Raw genomic sequence first — 25,913 nt, 5'->3', positions numbered from 1 at the left:
AGGTGTGGTATGTGGCTCTTGAGGGCCGAACATTGACAGCACTTGCGTGATGCAAGCAAAAAAAAACGTTTTGCCGCTTTTCCACTAGACCTGCAGGCGGTCTTCCTCCCTTGCTCTCTCTCTCTCGGTCCCTCCCTCCTCGGCGCCGCTGTAAACAATCCGGGCCGGGGAGACGAGCGGCCGGTAGCTTCCGAGGCACTCCGCCGAAGGACCGAGCGACGATACAAAACTGTGGTGCACTGGACCCCAGCGCTGATACTCCGACAGAGAGTTGCTGGGCGAATCGGACGTGTAACACGTTAGTCGTGATGTTAGCCCATTCGGGGCTAATCGTGCTATCGTAACTGTAAACTCCTCCCGTTGGCTCCAGACGGAGATGATTTTTTGTTATTTCGGTCCAAAATGGCTCTTTCAGCGTTCTAGGTTGCCTACCCCTGCGTTAGTGGAAAAGCGGCAAGTGAGTGATAGCGTCAGAAACGTTGCCATGGAGACAAGTGTAAACTGGGTGACAAAATCCCATTAAATATCCTTTCTATTTATTTTCGTCGTCTAAGCCAGTGGTCCCCAACCTTTTTGTAGCTGGCGGGACAAATTAACAGTGCAATACGTTTTCATAACATGGTCACTACTGTCTACTTTCTCTCGTTATATTCTTATTTTACTGTTGTATTTTTATTCCCATTGTTGCTTTTTACTTTTTATTCTTATTGTAATATTTCTCTATTTTGTTTCCCATTATTTACTTTTTATTTATTTTTTTAAATTGATCTCAACTCTGTCCACTGCTGCTGGAATTTTAATTTTCCTGAAGGAATCAATAAAGTACTATCTATCTATCTATCTATCTATCTATCTATCTATCTATCTATCTATTTACCTTCTTTATCAATTGCTGGCAGGGGCACTGATGTTACACCTAAAACCGTACGGTTTTAGATGGCTGTAATGCAACTAATTCAATCAAACGCATCTCTGACAGCACTTGTTCTTATGATTTCTGAGCTCACTATGTTCACTGCTCGCTGTACATATCCTACCAAGTCAGACCTACACTGTTTCAATGTCCATTTCTCAGATGACATAATTGTTGAGGCCACGGGGAAGACCCAGGACACGTTGGGAAGACTATGTCTCCCGGCTGGCCTGGGAAAGCCTCGGGATCCCTCGGGAAGAGCTGGACAAAGTGGCTGGGGAGAGGGAAGTCTGGGTTTCCCTGCTTAGGCTGCTGCCCCCGCAACCCGACCTCGGATAAGCGGAAGAAAACGGATGGATGGATGGATGACTTAAGTGCTGATATCAACCAAACCTAACCCAGCCCGCCCAAACATCTCCACATACCATGTAAATAATGTAATTAATTCAATATATACTCTGATGATTAACTTGTGTGATGACTGTATTATGCTGATAGTATATATTTCCATCCATCCATTTCCTACCGCTTATTCCCTTTCGGGGTCGCGGGGGGCGCTGGCGCCTATCTCAGCTACAATCGGGCGGAAGGCAGGGTACACCCTGGACAAGTCGCCACCTCATCGCAGGGCCAACACAGATAGACAGACAACATTCACACTCACAATAATCTGGGGATAGGTTGATTGGCAACACTAAAATTGGCCCTAGTGTGTGAATGTGAGTAGTATATATTTGTACCATGAATTGATTAACGTGGACCCCGACTTAGAAAAGTTTAAAAACTTACTCGGGTGTTACCATTTAGTGGTCAATTGTATGTATGTACTGTATTGTGCAATCTACTAATAAAAGTGTCAATCAATCAATTAATTAAAGGCACAACACCCCACTCTGTCAACGAGCATAACGTCTTTCGGATTATTCTGCAGCCTTAATCCATAAAAAGTGTCTGATAGCCTGTTTGCCAAACACTTAGAGTTACGCAGTGCACTTGAATGCCTCATGATGTTAACAGCGAATGACAGCAAAGTGTGTTTGACAGGCAAAACATCAATTAAATGATAAATGGGTTGTACTTGTATAGCGCTTTTCTACCTTCAAGGTACTCAAAGCGCTTTGACATTACTTCCACATTTACCCATTCACACACACATTCACACACACTGATGGAGGGAGCTGCCATGCAAGGCGCCAACCAGCACCCATCAGGAGCAAGGGTGAAGTGTCTTGCTCAGGACACAACGGACGTGACGAGGTTGGTACTAGGTGGGATTTGAACCAGGGACCCTCGGGTTGCGCACGGCCACTCTCCCACTGCGCCACGCCAATGCACTGTTTGGTCTATGACGGGGGTCGGCAACCCGCGGCTCTTGAGCGCCGCCCTAGTGGCTCTCTGGAGCTTTTTCAAAAATATATGAAAAATGGAAAAAGATGAGAGCAAAAAAAATATAAAAAATATATTTTTTGTTTTAATATAGTTTCTGTAGGAGGACAAACATGACACAAACCTCCCTAATTGTTATAAAGCACACCGTTTTGCATTAAACATTCTTCACTGATTCGAGTATTTGGCGAGCGGCGTATTGTCCTACTAATTTTGGCGGTCCTTGAACTCACCCTGGTTTGTTTACATGTATACCTTTCTCCGACTTTCTAAGACGTATTTTATGCCACTTCTTTTTCTGTCTCATTTTGTCCACCAAACTTTTAACGTTGTGCGTGGATGCACAAAGGTGAGTTTTGTTGACGTTATTGACTTGTGTGGAGTGCTAATCAGACATATTTGGTCCCTGCATGACTGCAAGCTGATTGATGCTAACATGCTATTTAGGCTAGCTATATGTACATATTGCATCATTATGCCTCATTTGTAGCTATTTTTGAGCTCATTTGGTTTCCTTTAAGTCCTCTTAATTCAAACTATATCTCATGACACACTATCTGTATGTAATATGGCTTTTAATTTTTTGCGGCTCCAGACATATTTGTTTTTGTATTTTTGGTCCAGTATGGCTCTTTCAACATTTTAGGTTGCCGACCCCTGATCTATGAACATATAGCCTCTACATAAAAAAATCCAAGGTACCATTGTCCATCCCATCAATTTTCTACTGCTTGTCCCTTTTGGGGTAGCAGGGGGTGCTGGAGCCTATCTCAGCTGTACAATTTAAATTCTACAAATACTACAAAGACTACTGAGTCTTACCTGAACATGTCCCCCAGTCCTTTCAGCATTCCCTTCTTTGCTTTGCCCTTGTCTTTGTCCCTCGCTGTCTCCCCCTTCTTTTTCTCCTTGCCACCTTTGTCCTTTTTCCTCTCCTCTTTGGGTTGGTTGGTCCCGTTGACTAGAGGCTTCTCCGGGACCAAGGGCGGCGTCTGGTCGGCCACCGTCGACACGGAGTCTCGACCTGAGCGTGAGCTCTCCTCCGTGTCTTCTTCCACTGTGAGAAAGACAAATGCTTATGCAATAGACTCGATTCAACAATAACTTAGACAACCGTGCATATTAGATCTAGTATTCACATCAACCATTTTACAGTGCATGATGTATCTTTGAAAGTACCGTAGGTCTCATGGCTACTAATGATTGGGGTTGAAAGATGTTCTGCCTAAACGGGTTGCAGACTCAACAATATTTCTGCTGACAACTAAAATGGTAAAAATGTCCCAAGTTGTGCAAATTCCAACCGGCTTGTTTGGAGGGAAGCATGGAAGTAGGCAAGATCATTTTATAAATATCTCCGCCATTCTCCCATGGTTTGATTTCAAATTTCCGGGACTTATGCAGATCCCAAATACACCAAAAATAAGAACCAATAGGTAAGAAAAGTTTGTTTTGCATAGTAGGTCCATATTATAAGGCAGTAGTTCTCAAATGGGGGTACGTGTACCCCTGGGGGTACTTGAAGGTATGCCAAGAGGTACGTGAGAATTTTTTAAACTATTCTAAAAATAACAGCAATTTAAAAATCCTTTATAAATATATTTATTGAATAATACTTCAACAAAATGTGAATGTAAATTCATAAACTGTGAAAAGAAAAACAACAATGCAATATTCAGTGTTGACAGCTAGATTTTTTGTGGACGTGTTCCATAAATATTGATGTTAAAAATGTATTTTTTTGTAAAGAAATGTTTATAATTGAGTTCAAGAATCCAGATGGATCTCTATTACAATCCCCAAAGAGGGCACTTTAAGTTGATGATTACTTCTATGTGTAGAAATCTGTATTTATAATTGAATCACTTGTTTATTTTTCAACAAGTTTTTAGTTCTTTTAATATCGTTTTTTCCAAATAGTTCAAGAAAGACCACTACAAATGAGCAATATTTGGCACTGTTATACAATTTAATAAATCAGAAACTAATGACATAGTGTTGTATTTTACTTCGTTATCTCTTTTTTTTCAACCAAAAATGCGTTGCTCTGATTAGGGGGTACTTGAATTTAAAAAATGTTCACACTGAAAAAAGGTTGAGAACCACTGTTATAAGGGACCATAATAAAATCATAATATTATACATTGTTGTACCGATTGGTAAAGTTTTTTGTGTATTTGGGATCTGCTTAAGTCCAGAAAATGTCAAATAAATATTCACAAAACTATCATGCCATCCTTCATACGAGCCGGTTGGAATTTGCACAACTTGTGACATTTAGCCAAGGTGTGAATCAGCGGATATCCCAATATGTGGTAGAGGCTTACCCGAAGACCTTTGCGCGAGTTTTTCATTGTAGTTCAACATTGTAGTCTTGATTGAAACTTTTATTAGTAGATTGCACAGTACAGTACATATTCCGTACAATCGACCACTAAATGGTAACACCCGAATAAGTTTTTTAACTTGTTTAAGTCGGGGTCCACGTAAATCAATTCATGGTAAAATAAGTTGTCTATGAATGTTCTCATTCATCGGGGTCATTGTCATCTCGGGGCATTAAATGGATCGCAACTGGACTGTTTGGTTTGTCTTACAAGACGCTTCGCCTCTCATCTGAGTATAAGAGGCGAATTATTATTCTTTATTATTATACCACCGCCTCTTTGAGCGGTAATTTGATCCCTTAACATGCTTCAAAACTCACATCAGGACCGGCCAAAAATTGCGATCTAATCGAAAAACCAAACCCCAAAACTCAAAACTGCAAAGACAAAACTATCTCCAACTTCCAGTAGGAATGTCGTAGAAACATGAAACAAAAAGCTCTATGTAGGTCTCAGTTAGACCTATATTTCATATACTGACACTCCCCGGCTAAAATTAACAGGAAGTTTGCAATTCCCCTTTCCATACAAAAGTTTGCAGAAAAAAGTTTGCTTTTTTTCCAAACATTTTCTCCTCTGAGGCCGTTTGATTTAATTAAAGAGTTTTAATTACTGCACCGGTTTGGATTTTATAAGCCCGCAAATAACCGGTGCGCTGGTGCTGTTGTGCTTCTTCTGTCACAAAATGGCGGCTTCCTGCTCAGACAAAACTGCTTCTGACTCACCGTAGGACTGTCATACACACATGAAACAAAAACCTCAATGTAGGTCTCACTGAGACCTATATTTCATACACTGACCACCCCCAACTAAAATCAACCGGAAGTTTGCAATTCCCCTTTCAATACAAAAGTTGGCTAAAAAAAATTCACTTTTTTTCAAACATTATCTCCTCTGAGGGTGTTTGATTTAATGAAAGAGTTTTAATTACTACCCCGGTTTGGATTTTATGAGCCCGCAAATAACCGGTGCGCTGGTGCTGTTGTGCTTCTTCTGTCACAAAATGGCGGTTTCCTGCTCAGACAAAACTGCTTCGGACTCACCGTAGGACTGTCATACACACATGAATCAAAAACCTCAATGTAGGTCTCACTGAGACCTATATTTCATACACTGACCACCCCCATCTAAAATCAACAGGAAGTTTGCAATTCCCCTTTCAATACAAAAGTTGGCAAAAAAAAAATTCGCTTTTTTTCAAACATTATCTCCTCTGATGCCGTTTGATTTAATGAAAGAGTTTTAATTACTACCCCGGTTTGGATTATATGAGCCCGCAAATAACCGGTGCGCTGGTGCTGTTGGGCTCTTCTGTCACAAAATGGCGGCTTCCTGCTCAGACAAAACTGCTTCTGACTCACTGTAGGACCGACTGTCATACACACATGAAACAAAAACCTCAATGTAGGTCTCACTGAGACCTATATTTCATACACTGACCACCCCCATCTAAAATCAACAGGACGTTTGCTATTCCCACTTCAATACAACAAGTGCATTCCATTCACAATGCATTAGAGCCTCAAAATGGCGGCACCAAGGCGTCGTTAGAAAAGGCCCAAGCCACTTTACAACTGTTATTACTATGAGACTGATGTATAACACACTTTTATTCTGTGTAATAATCCATCCATCCATTCATCTTCTACTGCTTATCCAGGCTTGGGGGCAGCACCCAAAGCGGTCCCGTCCATCGCTGCTTGCAGCTTTAGGGAGCTGCCATGCAAGGCCCTAACCACGACCCATCAGGAGCAAGGGTGAAGTCAATCATCAATCAATCAATGTTTACTTATATAGCCCTAAATCACTAGTGTCTCAAAGGGCTGCACAAACCACTACGACATCCTCGGTAGGCCCACGCAAGGAAAACTCACACCCAGTGGGACGTCGGTGACAATGATGACTATGAGAACCTTGGAGAGGAGGAAAGCAATGGATGTCGAGCGGGTCTAACATGATACTGTGAAAGTTCAATCCATAATGGATCCAACACAGTCGCGAGAGTCCCGTTCACAGCGGAGCCAGCAGGAAACCATCCCAAGCGGAGGCGGATCAGCATCGCAGAGATGTCCCCAGCCGATACACAGGCAAGCAGTACATGGCCACCGGATCGGACCGGACCCCCTCCACATGGGAGAGTGGGACATAGAAGAAAAAGGAAAGTGTCTTGCTCAAGGACACAACGGACGTGACGAGGTTGGTAGAAGGTGGGGATTGAACCAAGAACCCTCAGGTTGCTGGCATGGCCACGCCGTCCCCCAATGTTTTGCATCTTCTGTTAGACTGACCCAGAACCGACTTATTAATCCAAGTCACGCATTCCCCACTAAACACTTTTAATATCGCCGCTGTGGTGATGCCTGATAACAGCTTTCATTAGTAGACAAACGATTAGCGTCCAGTTATTGATCATTCGCCAGGTTGCCTGCATGCGTCCTCATCGGGACGTTACGGAGTTATGAATCAAGATGTTAGTGGCATGAAGCCTGCAATGCAAAGCTTTCACATTTCAGGCATGAGGCGAGAGTTACATGGTGACCGCGGTCCTCGCTGGGGGACCACCCTGACGGGCTTGCTGTGTTCTGATGGCGGCGACAGCTCGGCTGCAGAAGGCATCAAAACCTTTTGATTTTTCAGTACAGAGATGCTGCAATCTGTGGACTCAAATGTGCGGGTCTTACATGTCTCCATGCCCTCGTCGTCCTCCTCGGTGGGCGCCGGCCGGTCGTACGACTTGTCGATGGCCGCCCTGAAGCTCTCGTTGCAGCCCCGCCCCCTGATGATGCGAGGACGAGGCCTGTGGAAGGGAAGATCCCCGTTGAGGGTGACCTCGGCCACGGCCGTCTGGAGGCTCTCGAGAGAACTGGACTTCTTTAAGCCCAGAGACGGACCCAGGTCCTTCGTGGAGGAACCTGATTGGACAATACAAGGGAGTGTGCAGCGATTACTGGATGTAATGTCATTCTAGATAATATGAAAACATGACCATATAGATTATATTCAATTGATACCAGCTACTACAAATATTTAAAAGCTTTTATACAAACCCCGTTTCCATATGAGTTGGGAAATTGTGTTAGATGTAAATATTAACAGAATACAATATTTGCAAATCCTTTTCAACCCATATTCAATTGAATGCACTACAAAGACAAGATATTTGATGTTCAAACTCATAAACTTTATCTTTTTTTTGCAAATAATAATTAACTTAGAATTACATGGCTGCAACAGGTGCCAAAGTAGTTGGGAAAGGGCATGTTCACCACTGTGTTACATCACCTTTTCCTTTAACAACACTCAATAAACGTTTGGGAACTGAGGAAACAAATGGTTGAAGCTTTGAAAGTGGAATTCTTTCCCATTCTTGTTTTATGTAGAGCTTCAGTCGTTCAACAGTCCGGGGTCTCTGCTGTCGTATTTTACGCTTCATAATGCGCCACACTTTTTTTGATGGGAGACAGGTCTGGACTGCAGGCGGGCCAGGAAAGTACCCGCACTCTTTTTTTTTTACAAAGCCATGCTGCTGTAACACGTGCTGAATGTGGCTTGGCATTGTCTTGCTGAAATAAGCAGGGGCGTCCATGAAAAAGACGGCGTTTAGATGGCAGCATATGTTGTTCCAAAACCTGTATGTACCTTTCAGCATTAATGGTGCCTGCACAGATGTGTAAGTTACCCATGCCTTTGGCACCAACGCACTCCCATACCATCACAGATGCTGGCTTTTGAACTTTGCGTCGATAACAGTCTGGATGGTTCGCTTCCCATTTGGTCTGGATGACACAATGTCGAATATTTCCAAAAACACTTTTCCACTTTGCATCATCCATCCATCCATCCATTTTCTACCGCTTATTCCCTTTCGGGGTCGCGGGGGGCGCTGGCGCCTACCTCAGCTAAAATCGGGCGGAAGGCAGGTTACACCCTGGACAAGTCGCCACCTCATCGCAGGGCCAACACAGATAGACAGACAACATTCACACTCACATTCACAGGATCAGTCCATCTTAAATGATCTCGGGCCCAGAGAAGCTGGCGGCATTTCTGGATGTTGTTGATAAATGGCTTTCGCTTTGCGTAGTAGAGCTTTAACTTGCACTTACAGATGTAGCGAAGAAGTGTATTTAGTGACAGTGCTTTTCTGAAGTGTTCCTGAACCCATGTGGGGATATCTTTCAGAGATTGATGTCGGTTTTTGATACAGTGCCGTCTGAGGGATCGAAGGTCACGGTCATTCAATGTTGGTTTCCGGCCATGCTGCTTACGTGGAGTGATTTCTCCAGATTCTCCGAACCTTTTGATTATATTATGGACCGTAAATGTTGAAATCCCTAAATTTCTCGCACTTTGAGAAACGTTGTTCTTAAACTGTTTGACTATTTGCTCACGCAATTGTGGACAAAGGGGTGTACCTCACCCCATCCTTTCTTGTGAAAGACTGAGCATTTTTTGGGAAGCGGTTTTTATACCCAATCATGGCACCCACCTGTTCCCAATTAGCCTGCACACCTGTGGGAAGTTCCAAATAAGAGTTTGATGAGCATTCCTCAACTTTATCAGTATTTATTGCCACCTTTCCCAACTTCTTTGTCACGTGTTGCTGGCATCAAATTGTAAAGTTAATGATTATTTGCAAAAAAAATTTTTTTTTTAGTTTGAACATCAAATATGTTGTCCTTGTAGCATATTCAACTGAATATGGTTTGAAAATAATTTGCAAATCATTGTATTCTGTTTATGTTTACATTTAACACAATTTCCCAACTCATATGGAAACGGAGTTTGTAAAAGCTTTTATAAAAATGTTAAGGATTTTTAAGGTGAATGGGTTATGATTGTTTAGCGCTTTTCCAACTTATTTTTTTAAGGAACTCACAGCGCTTTGACACTATTTCCACATTCACCCATTCACACACACATTTACACACTGATGGCGGGAGCTGCCATGCAAGGCGCTGACCACGACACATCCGGAGCAAGGGGGAAGTGTCTTGCTGAAGGACACAACAGGAGGCGACTGGGATGGTAGAAGATGGAGATTGAACCAGGAACCCTCAGGTTGTTGGCACAGCCACTCTCCCAAGTGCGTCCCTGTGAATGTTTTGCTGCAAATTTCCAGCTCACTTTTCTGCATGCTTGTCCATAGAGGAGGGGTTTCAAACCTAAAACAGGTTTTTTTTCGGTTAGCTAAGTGTAAAAATGAACCGCAATTTTTTGAACGAAAGAAACCGCTGTTGTAAATGTGTACACTGGATGCCGCAATAGCAATTCTTTGTATCTTTGTAGATGATGCTACACATATAAAAAAAAAAAAAAATAGACCACAGACTGCAAAAAGTTAGAGTTCAAAAACAAGTTGGCTTTTTTTTTACAAAAAAGAGGGGTATTTTATTTGAACTAAGCAAAATTATCTGCCAATAGAACAAGAAAATTCGGCTTGTCAAGACTTTCCAAAACATGTAAAATTAGCTAACATCAATGAACCCAAAAAATACCTAAAATAAGTATATTCTCACTAATAAGTGCACTTTTCTTGGTAGAGAAAAAAAATTGGTTACTCAATATGTTGAAAAATATTCTTAACTTAGTGCCATTATTTTGACATAATGATATGTGCTCAGCATCATGATTTTTTTCATGCATGAAGTAAGAAATTATTACTTTAAAAAAGTAGTTTTATACTTGTGAGTGTTGATGACAGAGCTTTGCAACAGTTGATATTCTAATTTCAAGCATGTTTTACTCAATATAGGTCAACAAATCTCAGCACCAAGCTGTAATATCTTACTGAGATCATTTAGGACCAAAAAGTAAAACACTGTAACATAAAATCTGCTTACTGAGAATAATTATCTTCCATCCATCCATCCATCCATCTTCTTCCGCTTATCCGAGGTCGGGTCGCGGGGGCAGCAGCCTAAGCAAGGAAGCCCAGACTTCCCTCTCCCCAGCCACTCCCGGGGGATCCCGAGGCGTCTTCCCCGTGGCCTCCTACCGGTTGGATGTGCCCTAAACACCTCCCTCGGGAGGCGTTCGGGTGGCATCCTGACCAGATGCCTGAACCACCTCATCTGGCTCCTCTCGATGTGGAGGAGCAGCGGCTTTACTTTGAGTTCCTCCCGGATGAGAGCTTCTCACCCTATCTCTAAGGGAGAGCCCCGCCACACGGCGGAGGAAACTCATTTCGGCCGCTTGTACCCGTGATCTTATCCTTTCGGTCATGACCCAAAGCTCATGACCATAGGTGAGGATGGGAACGTAGATCGACCGGTAAATTGAGAGCTTTGCCTTCCGGCTCAGCTCCTTCGTCACCAGAACGGATCGGTACAACGTCCGCATTACTGAAGACGCCGCGCCAATCCGCCTGTGGATCTCACGATCCACTCTTCCCCCACTCGTGAACAAGACTCCTAGGTACTTGAACTCCTCCACTTGGGACAGGGTCTCCTCCCCAACCGGGAGATGGCACTCCACCCTTTTCAGGGAGAGAACCATGGACTCGGATTTGGAGGTGCTGATTCTCATTCCGGCCGCTTCACACTCGGCTGCGAACCGATCCAGTGAACCGATCCAATAATTATCTTATCGGACAGAAAATAAGCAAAATCACCCTTATTTGAGATATTTAATCTTACTTAGATTTCAGTTTTTGCAGTCGAGGAAAAATTAGCAAACTACATAAATACCATCCTGTTATTTGATTTTGATATATATTTTTTTATCTTTATAGATTTAAAATCAACACCAATGAGTTGACTGATGAACATTCTCACATCATTTATTTAGAAAATATAAACACATAAAGATAGAATACTATTACTGCAAGACATAAGTGTAAACAAAAACCAACAACATTATGATTTGTACATTTTCAGAATGTGCTTGTTCTATTTTTAAACAAAGAAAAAAAATTATGTTGTCTTTATTTTTAAGTTATCGTGCTGTGATTTTACCAGTCCGGCCCACTTGGGCATAGATTTTTCTCCATGTGGCCCCCCCCCATCTAAAATGAGTTTGACACCCCTGCCATAGACAATTAGATGTCTTCCAGATGCGGCACTTTAATAAAACATTTAATCACGATAACGTTTGCAAAAAAAGGCATCCGGTGAAAAGACATCTTCCGAGGTGCAGTTGGAGCCGATTATAAAGTGTTTCTTTAATCCAAATTAAGAACACGGCAGGAATTAAATCCATTAAATGTTCTAATTGCTTAACAGCGCTGGCTGTGTTATTGAAACATAATGCGCAAGCTTTCTGATGTAAAAAAAAATGTATTCAAATGACCTGCCAAGCTTGCAGATTTTATGTCAGCACACAATGAGGCTGTCTGTGAAAAAAAAAATAACTCAAAAAGACAGAAACTTGAACGGTAAGTGAACAAGCTCGGGGAGGTTGGCAGCCCCTCATTTATTCTCATCAGTCTGTCCAAGTTCTTTTAGTGTTCTATTTTTTTTTACATTGCACAATTTCACTGTGATGGCGAGCTGAGACGAGGAAAAACCAGACAACACTCGCAAATTGCAGCGCTGTAACGGTACATGAATTCACAATCCGAATTTTCCGGTACAAAACAGAAAGATATAGAGTTCTCACATGGTACACGTTAAATGCTACCTCAGTAGAAGCATTTAAGTCTCACCTTAAAACTCATCTGTATACTCTAGCCTTTAAATAGACCTCTTTTTAGACCAGTTGATCTGCCGCTTCTTTTCTTTCTCCTATGTCCCCTCCTCCCTTGTGGAGGGGGTCCGGTCCGATGACCATGGATGAAGTACTGGTTGTCCAGAGTCGAGACCCAGGATGGACCGCTCGCCTGTATCGATTGGGGACATCTCTACGATGCTGATCCGACTCCGCTTGAGATGGTCTCCTGTGGACGGGACTCTCGCTGCTGTCTTGGATCCGCTTGAACTGAACTCTCGCGGCTGTGTTGGAGCCACTATGGATTGAACTTTCACAGTATCATGTTAGACCCGCTCGACATCCATTGCTTTAGGTCCCCTAGAGGGGTGGGGTTGCCCACATCTGAGGTCCTCTCCAAGGTTTCTCATAGTCAGCATTGTCACTGGCGTCCCACTGGATGTGAATTCTCCCCTGCCCACTGGGTGTGAGTTTTCCTTGCCCTTTTGTGGGTTCTTCCGAGGATGTTGTAGTCGTAATGATTTGTGCAGTCCTTTGAGACATTTGTGATTTGGGGCTATATAAATAAACATTGATTGACTGATTGATTGATTGAAATGAGGGGCAGGTAAGGTTTTACTGCTGTTTATCATGCCAAGGAGAAGCCAGAGCTTGAAAACCCTCTTCTGTTAATAAAATCTCCTGTTTGGGAACTTTTGGTCTTCCTGGTAAAATACGCAACTTGCAGGGTCTCAAACTCTATTTACTGGAGGCATCTGGAGGCTGATTCGGGATAAACATACATCCCATATTCACTTCAGAATCACATTTTAGTCACGTGATGAAAAAAATTCTAACACAGCGACTAGATTAGATAGCACTTTATTGATTCCTTCAGGAGAGTTCCCTCGGGAAAATTAAAAATGACCATTCGGGATAATATACAAAACCCAAACCCAGTGAAGTTGGCACGTTGTGTAATTTGTAAATAAAAAGAGAATACAATGATTTGCAATTCCTTGTCAACTTACATTCAATTGAATAGACTGCAAAGACAAGATACATAATGTTCGGAAATAGAAACATATTTTTTTTTTGCAAATAATCATTAACTTCAAATTCATTGCAAAAAAGTTGGCACAGGGGCATTTTTACCACTGTGTTACATGGCCTTTTCTTTAAACACCACCCAATAAACGTTTGGGAACTGAGGAGACCAATTTTTGAAGCATTTCAAGTGGAATTCTTTCCCATTCTTGTTTTATGTACAGCTTAAGTTGTTCAATAGTCCGGGGTCTCCGTTGTGGTATTTTAGGCTTCATAATGCGCCACACACTTTCAATGGGATAAAGGACTGGACTACAGGCAGGCCTGTCTAGTACCCACACTCTTTTACTATGAAGCCACACTGTTGTAACATGTGCAGAATGTGGCTTGGCATTGTCTTGCTGAAATAAGCAGGGGCGTCCATGATAACGTTGCTTGGATGGCAACATATGTTGCTTCAAAACCTGTAGGTGTCTTTCAACATTAATGGTGCCTTCTCAGATGTGTAAGTTACCCATGCCTTGGGCACTAATACACCTTCACACCATCACAGATACTTTGCGCCTATAACAGTCCGGATGTTTTTTCCCCTCTTTGGCCCAGAGAACACAACATCCACAGTTTCCAAAAACAATTTAAAATGTGGACTCGTCAGATTACAGAAAACTTTTCCACTTTGCATCAGTACATTTTAGATGAGCTCGGGCGTTGATTCTGGATGTTGTTGATAAATGGCTTTCACTTTGCATAGTAGAGATTTAACTTGCACTTCCAGATGTAGCGACAAACTGTAGTAACTCACAGTGGTTTACTGAAGGGTTCCTGAGCCCATTTGGTGATATCCTTTACACACTGATGTCGCTTTTGGATGCAGGGAGGGAAGGTACACGGGAATTTAATGTTGGTTTCCAGCCTTGCCGCTTACGTGCAGTGATTTCTCCAGATTCTCTGAACCTTTTGATGATATTATGGACCGTAGATGGTGAAATCCCGAAATTCCTTGCAATACCTTGTTGAGAAATGTTTATTAAGCTGTTCGACAATTTGCTCTCGCATTTGTTCACAAAGTGGTGACCGTCGCCCCATCCTTGTTTGTGAATGACTGAGCATTTCATGGAAGCTGCTTTTATACCCAATCATGGCACCCACTTCTTCCCAATTAGCCTGCACACCTGTGGGATGTTCCAAATAAATGTTTGATGAGCATTCCTCAACTTTCTCGGTCTTTTTTGCCACCTGTGCCACCTTTTTTAAAACATGTTAAATTTCCAAATGAGCTAATATCTGCAGAAAATAAAGTCTAGCAGTTTGAACATTAAATATCTTGTCTTTGCAGACTATTCGATTGAATATAGGTTGGAAAAGATTTGCGAATCATTGTATTCTGTTTTTATTTACCATTTACACAACGTGCCAACGTCACTGGTTTTGGATTTTGTATTAAGATTAGAAATGAGGGAACGTCATTACTCAACATAACAGGCTGACTCATGGTGTCACACACACACACACACACACACACACACACACACACACACACACACACACGCACACACACACACACACACACACACACAACTAGTGTAGGATAAACAACTATGTTATCTCGAGTCTAAACATGTGCTTTTAACAACTATTCCCAAAACTGTGGTAAAGCATGGAGGAGTTATTCCAGTTTCCCAGCATGCTTTGCAGCACTTGCTTTGCGGAAAGTTGCTGAAGTTACGTGTTTAGAGTTGGTGTAGCAGTTGTTCACTATTCACCACTTTAGTAGTACACTGCAAAAACTGAAATCTAACTAAGATTAAATATCTCAAATAAGGCTGATATTTGCTTATTTTCTGTCTGATAAGATAATTCTTCTCACTAAGCAAATTTTATGTTAGAGTGTTTTACTTGTTTTAAGTGTTTTGGTCCTAGATGATCTCAGTAAGATATTACAGCTTGTTGCTGAGATTTGATGACCTATATTGAGTAAAACATGCTTGGAACTAGAATATCAACTGTTGCAAAACTGTGTCATCAACACTCACAAGTATAAAAGTACTTTTTTAAAGTAATCATTTCTTTTTTCAAGCATGTAAAAAAAAAAAAAATATGACTGACACAATTGTGTCTCTTATTAAAACAGATGACAGGACTTTGCTGTTTTATTTTCAATAAAGCAATTGAAATATGTTCTCATATAGTAGTACAGTTGTTATTAGTGAGAATATACATATTTTATGGTATTTTTGGTTTCATTGAAGTTAGCTAATTTTACTTGTTTTGGAAAGTCTTGAGAAGCCAAATTTTTCTTGTTCTATTGGCAGATAATTTTGCTTAGTTCAAATAAAATACCCCTCATTTTTGTATTTTCTTTTCTTGTTTTTGAACACGGACTTTTTGCAGTGTACAAGTAACACGGATAATAGCCAACAAGCAAACACTTGTATGTACACAAAATACATTTGTATTCGCTCAAAAATAAAACATTTTTTAGCTCGAGTTAATTTTTTTGTGCAAACTAAAATGTCTGTGCTTGCAAAATATATATTTCTGTCCTCAAAATCGGACTTTGCGACCTCAACATTAAGACACAAATATAACACCATACTTTAACTAACAATACCACATCCATCCATCCATTTCCTACCGCTTATTCCCTTTTTTTTTGGGGTCGCTCGTGCCTATCTCAGCTACAATCGGGCGGAAGGCGGGGTACACCCTGGACAAGTCGCCACCTCATCGCAGAACAATACTACAAATAAAATAATAATTCACACCCTTACTGTTGTACTTGTCTGCATTATTGTGACATATGAAAAATAAAATAACCGTTTACAGTTTAAATATGACAAAACAACACATTTATGTGTTGTTTTCTTTTCTTTTACTGCACCAAAAATGAACCGAACCGTGATGTTAAAACCAAAGTACCGTATTTTTCGGAGTATAAGTTGCTCCGCAGTATAAGTCGCACCTGCCGAAAATGCATAATAAAGAAGGAAAAAAAAAAAACATATATAAGTCGCACTGGAGTATAAGTCGCATTTTTTGGGGAAATGTATTTAATAAAATCCAACACCAAGAATAGACATTTGAAAAGCAATTTAAAATAAATAAAGAATAGTGAACAACAGGCTGAATAAGTGTACGTTATATGAGGAATAAATAACCAACTGAGAAGGTGCCTGGTATGTTAACGTAACATATTATGGTAAGAGTCATTCAAATAACTATAACATATAGAACATGCTATACGTTTACCAAACAATCTGTCACTCCTAATCGATAAATCCCATGAAATCTTATACGTCTAGTCTCTTACGTGAATGAGCTAAATAATATTATTTGATATTTTACGGTAATGTGTTAATAATTTCACACATAAGTCGCTCTTGAGTATAAGTGGCACCCCTGGCCAAACTATGAAAAAAACTGCGACTTATAGTCCGAAAAATATACGGTAGGTAGCTGATTGATTGATTGAGTGATTGAAACTTTTATTAGTAGATGAAACAGTTCAGTACATATTCCGTACAATTGACCACTAAATGGTAACACCCGAATAAGTTTTTCAACTTGTTTAAAGGCCTACTGAAATGAGATTTTCTTATTTAAACGGGGATAGCAGGTCCATTCTATGTGTCATACTTGACCATTTGGCGATATTGCCATATTTTTGTTGAAAGGATTTAGTAGAGGACATCGACGATAAAGTTCGCAACTTTTGCTCGCTAATAAAAAAGCCTTGCCTGTACCGGAAGTCGCAGACGATGCGCGCGCGACGTCACGGGTTGTGGAGCTTTTCACATCTGAACATTGTTTAAAATCATGGCCACCAGCAGCGAGAGCGATTCGGACCGAGAAAGCGACGATTTCACCATTAATTTGAGTGAGGATGAAATATTCGTGGATGAGGAAAGTTAAAGTGAAGGACTAGAAAGTGAAGTGAATTATATTTATATAGCGCTTTTATGTAGTGACTCAAAGCGCTTTACATAGTGAAACCCAATATCTAAGTTACATTTTTAAACCAGTGTGGAAGGCACTGGGAGCAGGTGGCTAAAGTGTCTTGCCCAAGGACACAACAGCAGTGACTAGGATGGCAGAAGCGGGTATTGAACCTGCAACCCTCAAGTTGCTGGCACGGCCGCTCTACCAACCGAACTATACTGAAAAAAAAAAAGACTATACAGTGGGAGCGATTCAGATGTTATTAAACAAATTTACTAGGATACTTCTGGAAAATTTAGTGATATTATATGGTCGTACCTGTACAACCTGGAGGTCGGCCCCGCACCTTTCTTCAGCACCAGTTGACGGGTGGTGGCGATGCCCATCTCTGCCCTTCGCGTGGGACCCTCTTCGAAACACGATCTTTCTAAATGATCGCTGCATAATACACTGTACTTTGTGTGTGTGGTCCAATCCAACCGTGTTCGCTTGACCGCTCTGTTCCATAGTAAAGCTTCACCGTCATCTTTCGGGAATGTAAATAATGAAACACCGGCTGTGTTTGTGTTGCTAAAGCCGGCCGCAATACACCGCTTCCCACCTACAGCTTTCTTCTTTGACGTCTCCATTATTCATTGAACAAATTGCAAAAGCTTCAGCAACGCAGTTATCCATAATACTGTGGAATCATGCGATGAAAAGAGACGACTTATAGCTGTGAACGGTGCTGCAACAAAATGTCCTCTACAATGTGTGATGTCACGCGCACGCGTCATCATGCCTCGACGTTTTAGCGTGATATTTCCGCGCAAAATTTAATATTGCAGTATAGTAAACTAAAAAGGCCGTATTGGCATGTGTTGCAATGTTAATATTTCATCATTGATATATAAACTATCAGACTGCGTGGTCGGTAGTAGTGCATGTTTTACTTGAACCCTCCTATCAGCAAACAATCACATCTTGATGTCCGTCTTAAGACGTCACCAGTTTTCTACGGATCATCAGGACGGGGTCAACTCCAGCGGTCGCCAAGCACTTGACGTCTTCACAATGGCGGGGTCTCGTTGGCGGTGACCCCAACAACATAGGCTTTATTGATTTCGTATAATCACGTCGTAAAGCACTGCCATCTCTACGTCCGCCCAGGCTGTGACGCTAACTCCATCTTCCCTCTAAGTTAATGAGTTCTTCTTGTGTATGTAATTCAATTCTGTTTCAGTGAAGTGGATCAGAAGGATTTAAACTCAGGCTTGGCACACACACAAAGACATGATTTCCCCCCTTTCCCTACCAAAACGACTATGTCTTACAAGATGATATTTACAAGATGTTCCTTTGGTCTGAGGTGTGTTACTAAGAGTAGAGCTGTCTGGCTTTTGAACTTTGCGCCTTCAACAGTCCGGATGTTTTTTTTCCTCTACTGTCCAGAGAACTCTGCAGCATCGCGTGGACATCGGGGGCGGTACCTCTGGATTGGCAGACCGAGGTGGTGGTCCCTCTCTTTAAGAAGGGGGACCGAAGGGTGTGTTCCAACTATCGTGGGATCACACTCCTCAGCCTTCCCGGTAAGATTTATTCAGGTGTACTGGAGAGGAGGCTACGTCGGATAGTCGAACCTCGGATTCAGGAGGAACAGTGTGGTTTTCGTCATGGTCGTGGAACTGTGGACCAGCTCTATACTCTCGGCGGGGTTCTTGAGGGTGCATGGGAGTTTGCCCAACCAGTCTACATGTGCTTTGTGGACTTGGAGAAGGCATTCGACCGTGTCCCTCGGGAAGTCCTGTGGGGAGTGCTCAGAGAGTATGGGGTATCGGACTGTCTTATTGTGGCGGTCCGCTCCCTGTACGATCAGTGCCAGAGCTTGGTCCGCATTGCTGGCAGTAAGTCGGACACGTTTCCAGTGAGGGTTGGACTCCGCCAAGGCTGTCCTTTGTCACCGATTCTGTTCATAACGTTTATGGACAGAATTTCTAGGCGCAGTCAAGGCGTTGAGGGGTTCCGGTTTGGTGACCGCGGGATTAAGTCTCTGCTTTTTGCAGAGGATGTGGTCCTGATGGCTTCATCTCGCCGGGATCTTCGGTTGGTAGAGTGGCCGTGCCAGCAACTTGAGGGTTGCAGGTTCGATTCCCGCTTCCGCCATCCTAGTCACTGCCGTTGTGTCCTTGGGCAAGACACTTTACCCACCTGCTCCCAGTGCCACCCACACTGGTTTAAATGTAACTTAGATATTGGGTGTCACTATGTAAAGCGCTTTGAGTCACTAGAGAAAAGCGCTATATAAATATAATCCACTCTCACTGGATCGGTTCGCAGCCGAGTGTGAAGCGACCGGAATGAGAATCAGCACCTCCAAGTCCGAGTCCATGGTTCTCGCCCGGAAAAGGGTGGAGTCCCATCTCCGGGTTGGGGAGGAGACCTTGTCCCAAGTGGAGGAGTTCAAGTACCTAGGAGTCTTGTTCACGAGTGGGGGAAGAGTGGATCGTGAGATCGACAGGCGGATCGGTGCAGCGTCTTCAGTAATGCGGACGTTTTATCGATCCGCAAGAAGGAGCTAAGCCGGGAGGCAAAGTTCTCAATTTACTGGTTGATCTACGTTCCCATCCTCACCTATGGTCATGAGCTTTGGGTCATGACCGAAAGGATAAGATCACGGGTACAAGCGGCCGAAATGAGTTTCCTCCGCCGGGTGGCGGGGCTCTCCCTTAGAGATAGGGTGAGAAGCTCTGTCATCCGGGAGGAACTCAAAGTAAAGCCGCTGCTCCTCCACATCGAGAGGAGCCAGATGAGGTGGCTCGGGCATCTGGTCAGGATGCCACCCGAACGCCTCCCTAGGGAGGTGTTTAGGGTACGTCCAACCGGTAGGAGGCTACGGGGAAGACCCAGGACACGTTGGGAAGACTATGTCTCCCGGCTGGCCTGGGAACGCCTCAGGATTCCCTGGTAAGAGCTAGACGAAGTGGCTGGGGAAAGGGAAGTCTGGGCTCCCCTGCTTAGGCTGCTGCCCCCGCGACCCAACCTTGGATAAGCGGGAGATGATGGATGGAGGGATGGTCCAGAGAACACAACGTCCACAGTTTCCAAAAAACAATTCGAAATGTGGACTCGTCAGACCACAGAACACTTTTCCACTTCGCATCAGTACATTTTAGATGAGCTCGGGTTCAGCGAGGCCGACGGCGTTTCTGGGTGTTGTTGACAAATGGCTTTCGCTTTGCATAACAGAGTTTTAACTTGCACTTAAATATGTAGCAATGAACTGTAGATACTGACAGTGGTTTTCTGAAGTGTTCCTTAGCTCATTTGGTGATATCCTTTACACACTGATGTAGCTTTTTGATGCAGTACCGCCTGAGGGACCGAACGTCACGGGCATTCAATGTTGGTTTCCGGCCCTGCCGCTTACGTGCAGTGATTTCTCCAGATTCTCTGAACCTTTTGATGATATTATGGACCGTAGATGGTGAAATTCCGAAATACCTTGCAATAGCTTGTTGAGAATTGTTGTTCTTAAGCTGTTCGACAATTTGCTCACGCATTTGTTGACAAAGTGGTGACCCTCGCCCCATCCTTGTTTGTGAATGACTGAGCAGATATGATATTCCGATATTGTCCAACTTTTAATTACGGATTCTGATATCAACCGATACCGATATATACAGTCGTGGAATTAACACAATATTATGCCTAGTTTTAGCTTGCTGCCCCGCTGGATGCATTAAACAATGTAATGCTATGTAAGTTTCATAGCATGTTCGGCGCCAATTATAGTTTGTCATTGTTTATGTGATTTCCTCCTTCCGGAGTGATTTTTGGTTTTTCCTTTTTTTTTTGGAACTTTTTTCGCCGACTAGTTTTGTTATTGTAGATATTATATAAGCCGGACTCTGGAGGTGAAAGGAAGCTGTCAAAATAAAAGCCTGCCGAAATATTCCCTACTGTGGATCTGAGTCCTCTCCTTTTTGACCAACCTGACAACTACATTTTAGATCGGTGGAAGGTAGGGTTCTACGGTATACCGGTATTAGTATAGAACCGTGATACTAAAGAATAATATTCGGTACTATACCGCCTCTAAAAAGTACCGGTCCCCCACCCATTGGTGTCATCACGCTTTAAGACACGGTTAGGTAGCCAGCGGCTGATGGCTATCTGCAGTCTGCAGATATTGAATCATTAATCATTGCCTACATGGAGACAAGTCAAGTGCAATTATTTAAAAGGATCATCCCTGTTAGAAGAGTGATAGCATCCATGCTTCACTACACATTTACTACCAAGAATTGATTAACGTGGACCCGACTTAAAGGCCTACTGAAATTAGATTTTCTTATTTAAACGGGGATAGCAGGTCCATTCTATGTGTCATACTTGATCATTTCGCGATATTGCCATATTTCTGCTGAAAGGATTTAATAGAGAACATCGACGATAAAGTTCGCAACTTTTGGTGCTGATAAAAAAGCCTTGCCTTTACCGGAAGTAGCAGACGATGATGTCATCGGTGTGAGGGCTCCTCACGTCCTCACATTGTTTATAATGTGAGCCTCCAGCGGGCGAGAGCTATTCGGACCGAGAAAACGACAATTTCCCCATTAATTTGAGCGAGGATGAAAGATTTGTGAATGATGATATTGATAGCGAAGGACTAGAGAAAAAATAAAAAAGTTGAGAAAAAAGGCGATTGCATTGGGACGGATTCAGATGTTTTTAGACACATTTACTAGGATAATTATGGGAAATCCCTTATCTTTCTATTGTGTTGCTAGTGTTTTAGTGAGACTAAATAGTACCTGATAGTCGGAGGGGTGTGTCCACGGGTGTCTTGAGGCCAGTGTCTGAGGGAAGTCACGGCAGATGCAAGGACGGCGCAAACTCCACAGATCTCCGGTAAGTGGCGACTTTTTAACACAATTTTCTCACCAAAACCTGCCAGTTGACAAGTGGTCAGGAACCATGTTCGCTTGACCGCTCTGATCAATAGTAAAGCTTCACCTCCGGGAATTTTAAACAAGGAATCACCGTGTGTTTGTGTGGCTAAAGGCTAAAGCTTCCCAACATTATCTTTCTACTTTGACTCCTCCATTATTAATTGAACAAATTGCTAAAGAATCAGCAACACAGATGTCCAGAATACTGTTTTTGCGCAATGAAAAGAGACGACTTTTAGCCGCAAATATTTCCTGACAGTCCGTGACGTCACGCGTACACGTCATCATTCCGTGACGTTTTCAACAATAAACTCCGCGTGAAATTTAAAATTGCAATTTAGTAAACTAAACCGGCCGTATTGGCATGTGTTGCAATGTTAATATTTCATCATTGATATATAAACTATCAGACTGCGTGGTCGGTAGTAGTGGGTTTCAGTAGGCCTTTAAACAAGCTTATTTATTAGCGAGCAAAAGTTGCGAACTTTATCGTCGATGTTCTCTACTAAACCCTTTCAGCAAAAATATGGCAATATCGCCAAATGGTCAAGTATGACACATAGAATGGACCTGCTATCCCCGTTTAAATAAGAAAATCTCATTTCAGTAGGCCTTTAAACAAGTTGAAAAACTTATTCGGGTGTTACCATTTAGTGGTCAATTGTACGGAATATGTACTGTACTGTGCAATCTACTAATAAAAGTTTCAATCAATCAGTCAATCAAAAACACCCGAGTCATGACTTTTGACGTGTTGAAATGGTCTAAAGTAGTGGATAATAGTGGACTTAACCACGCCCCCCCGACTCCCACCTCCCACCTTCCGAAATCGGAGGTCTGAAGGTTGGCAAGTATGGTCAAAAGCGCAGCACACTCTTTTTAGTTCACGAAAACATGAACTAAAAAACTCACTAAACTGTGGCTTGAATAAACAAAAAAAAAACTTACGCGGCAAGAAAATAGCAGCATGAACTATGACCTGAACAGAGCACACAGAGTGTCAAGAGCATACTTGCCAACCCTCCCGGATTTTCCGGGAGACTCCTGAAATTCAGCGCCTCTCCCGAAAACCTCCCGGGACAAAATTTCTCCCGAAAATCTCCCGAAATTCAGGCGGCGCTGGAAGCCATGCCCCCTCCAGCTCCATGCAGACCTGAGTGAGGACAGCCCGTTTTCACGTCCGCTTTCCCACAATATAAACAGTCTGTCAGCCCAATGACGTTAGAACTGTAGAATGATCGAGGGCGAGTTCTTGGTTTCTTATGTGGGTTTATGGTTAAGCAGTTTCATTAACGTCCTCCCAGCGCGGTAACAACACACAACAACAGCAGTCACGTTTTCGTCTACCGTAAAGCAGTTCGTCTGCCGTAAACAGCAATGTTGTGACACTCTTAAACAGGACAATACTGCCATCTACTGTACATGCATATGTGACAATAACATCGACGGCTTTTAGAGAGTGCAGTGTGCTACTGCGCACACAACAAATAGACGAAGCAGAAGAACGAGGAAGATATAGCCGTGGCGACGCTGACGACGAGTAAGATGAAGATATACGCTTGTAAGTTCCAAGCCGCAGCTGCGATTGGACCTGGATAGCCTCCGGGAAGAAGTAGTGGACTTAACCACGCCCCCCCTCCCCCCCCCCCCCCCCCCCCCCCCCCCGCCCCCCACCTCCCGAAATCGGAGGTCTCAAGGTTGGCAAGTATGGTCAAGAGTGCAGAGAATGAATGTGATGTCGAAACTTAAATAAATAAATGATAAATGGGTTGTACTTGTATAGCGCTTTTCTACCTTCAAGGTACTCAAAGCGCTTTGACACTACTTCCACATTTACCCATTCACACACACATTCACACACTGATGGAGGGAGCTGCCATGCAAGGCGCCAACCAGCACCCATCAGGAGCAAGGGTGAAGTGTCTTGCTCAGGACACAACGGACGTGACGAGGTTGGTACTAGGTGGGATTTGAACCAGGGACCCTCGCGTTGCGCACGGCCACTCTACCACTGCGCCACGCCGTCCCTAATAGTGGTGACATGATTAAGAACAGGTGCGTGAGTCCAAATGAATCAGGTGCTTGACCTGTGGACAGGTGAAAACTAATGGGTTGTCATAGGAACAAAACATCCATCCATTTTCTACCGATTATTCCTTTTTGGGGTTCGCGAGGGGCACTGGCGCATATCTCAGCTACAGTCGGGCGGAAGGAGGGGTACACCCTGGACAAGTCGCCACCTCATCGCAGGGCCAACACAGATAGACAGACAACATTCCCACTCACATTCACACACTCGGGTCAATCAACTTATCAATCAATCAATCAATCAATGTTTACTTATATAGCCCTAAATCACTAGTGTCTCAAAGGGCTGCACAAACCACTACGACATCCTCGGTAGGCCCACATAAGGGCAAGGAAAACTCACACCCAGTGGGACATCGGTGACAATGATGACTATGAGAACATGATACTGTGAAAGATCAATCCATAATGGATCCAACACAGTCGCGAGAGTCCAGTCCAAAGCGGATCCAACACAGCAGCGAGAGTCCCGTTCACAGCGGAGCCAGCAGGAAACCATCCCAAGAGGAGGCTGATCAGCAGCGCAGAGATGTCCCCAGCCGATACACAGGCGAGCAGTACATGGCCCCAGGAACAAAACAGTAAGTGAAAAAAACAGGAACTGACAAAACCCAAAAACCAAACAGAAAATAGCCAAACTAAACATGACCACCAAGACGTGACAGATTTTCAACTTTGCAAACTCATTGCCGTACGTTTGACACCCTGGCACTCGAAGCTCAAAAAGTGCAACTGAAGTCTCATAAAACATTTGAAAATAAAGATGTATGCTTTTTAATGCCGTAAAAAAAAAAAAAAAGCGCCCGAAAACGCTAAAAGCCACCTGGGCTCTGCAAACACAGATGATGACTTCTACCGAGTCCAAATGGAAGGTGTCGCCGTGATCAAGCATGATGGATTTTCAATGAAACATTCAGCTGTTGGTGCTGAAACGATCCCACTTCTCATCCGTCTCAACCGTTTGCCAGCTGTTGCATCTAAAATATGCAACGGCTCTTTTTAGTCGCGCTCATCTCGCATAAAGATTATTGCTCTGATCGGCGGGCTCCGACGTGAGCCGTGACAATTAGCCAGCCCGGGAGGCGGCGCCGACCCAATCTGGATTGGTAGCGGTCCCACGCACAGGTCGCGGAGACACACCGGGCGGGACAATGACAAATGGCTCGCTGTCAGCCTGCCGCCTTGAACGAGGACAGAGCGCTTTCTGTCCGCACACACCCATTGTAATTAGTGATGCAGGCTCATTTGCAACAAAACACGGGAGAAGATAAAATCTATCATTGACCTCCAGCAGTCGTGTCAAACTGAAAAAAAAAACCCAACAAGGTTCTCTCTCAGCCGCGCTTTACATAAGTGATTAACATTTAGACACAATCTGTTGAGAATCTTGACCGCTGCTGCTGACACTTAATGCCAGACTCATTGAAGCTAAGCAGACAGCAGTGAGAGGTTTATATTTTAACATGGTCAAAAGTTGACATACACTTGTAAAGAACATAATGTCATGGCTGTCTGGAGTTCCCAAACATTTCTACAACTCTTATTTATTTGTGATAGTGCATGATATGCTGTCTGCAGCCATTTCTCGCTAAAAAC

General features: G+C 43.0%; 1 protein-coding gene across 6 annotated transcripts in view; it reads right to left on the bottom strand.

Moving 5' to 3' along the window:
• Nucleotides 1-25,913, bottom strand: part of pard3ab (par-3 family cell polarity regulator alpha, b) — a 581,331-nt gene that overhangs the window by 162,163 nt on the left and 393,255 nt on the right. For 4 of the 6 annotated variants that reach the window (XM_061920783.1, XM_061920784.1, XM_061920787.1 and 1 more), the window contains 3 exons: nt 7,368-7,598; nt 7,218-7,289; nt 3,122-3,356 (listed from right to left, as the gene is read on the bottom strand). In XM_061920783.1, coding sequence (XP_061776767.1) covers nt 3,122-3,356; nt 7,218-7,289; nt 7,368-7,598 — 538 coding nt within the window. The remainder of the gene's footprint in view (nt 1-3,121; nt 3,357-7,217; nt 7,290-7,367; nt 7,599-25,913) is intronic. The other 2 variants (XM_061920785.1, XM_061920786.1) reach the window with 1 other exon arrangement.

The sequence above is a fragment of the Nerophis ophidion genome, linkage group LG14 (genome assembly GCF_033978795.1).
Source record: "Nerophis ophidion isolate RoL-2023_Sa linkage group LG14, RoL_Noph_v1.0, whole genome shotgun sequence".
NCBI classification, from domain to species: Eukaryota; Metazoa; Chordata; class Actinopteri; order Syngnathiformes; family Syngnathidae; genus Nerophis; species Nerophis ophidion.
This window is presented reverse-complemented; position numbering and strand designations above follow the sequence as displayed.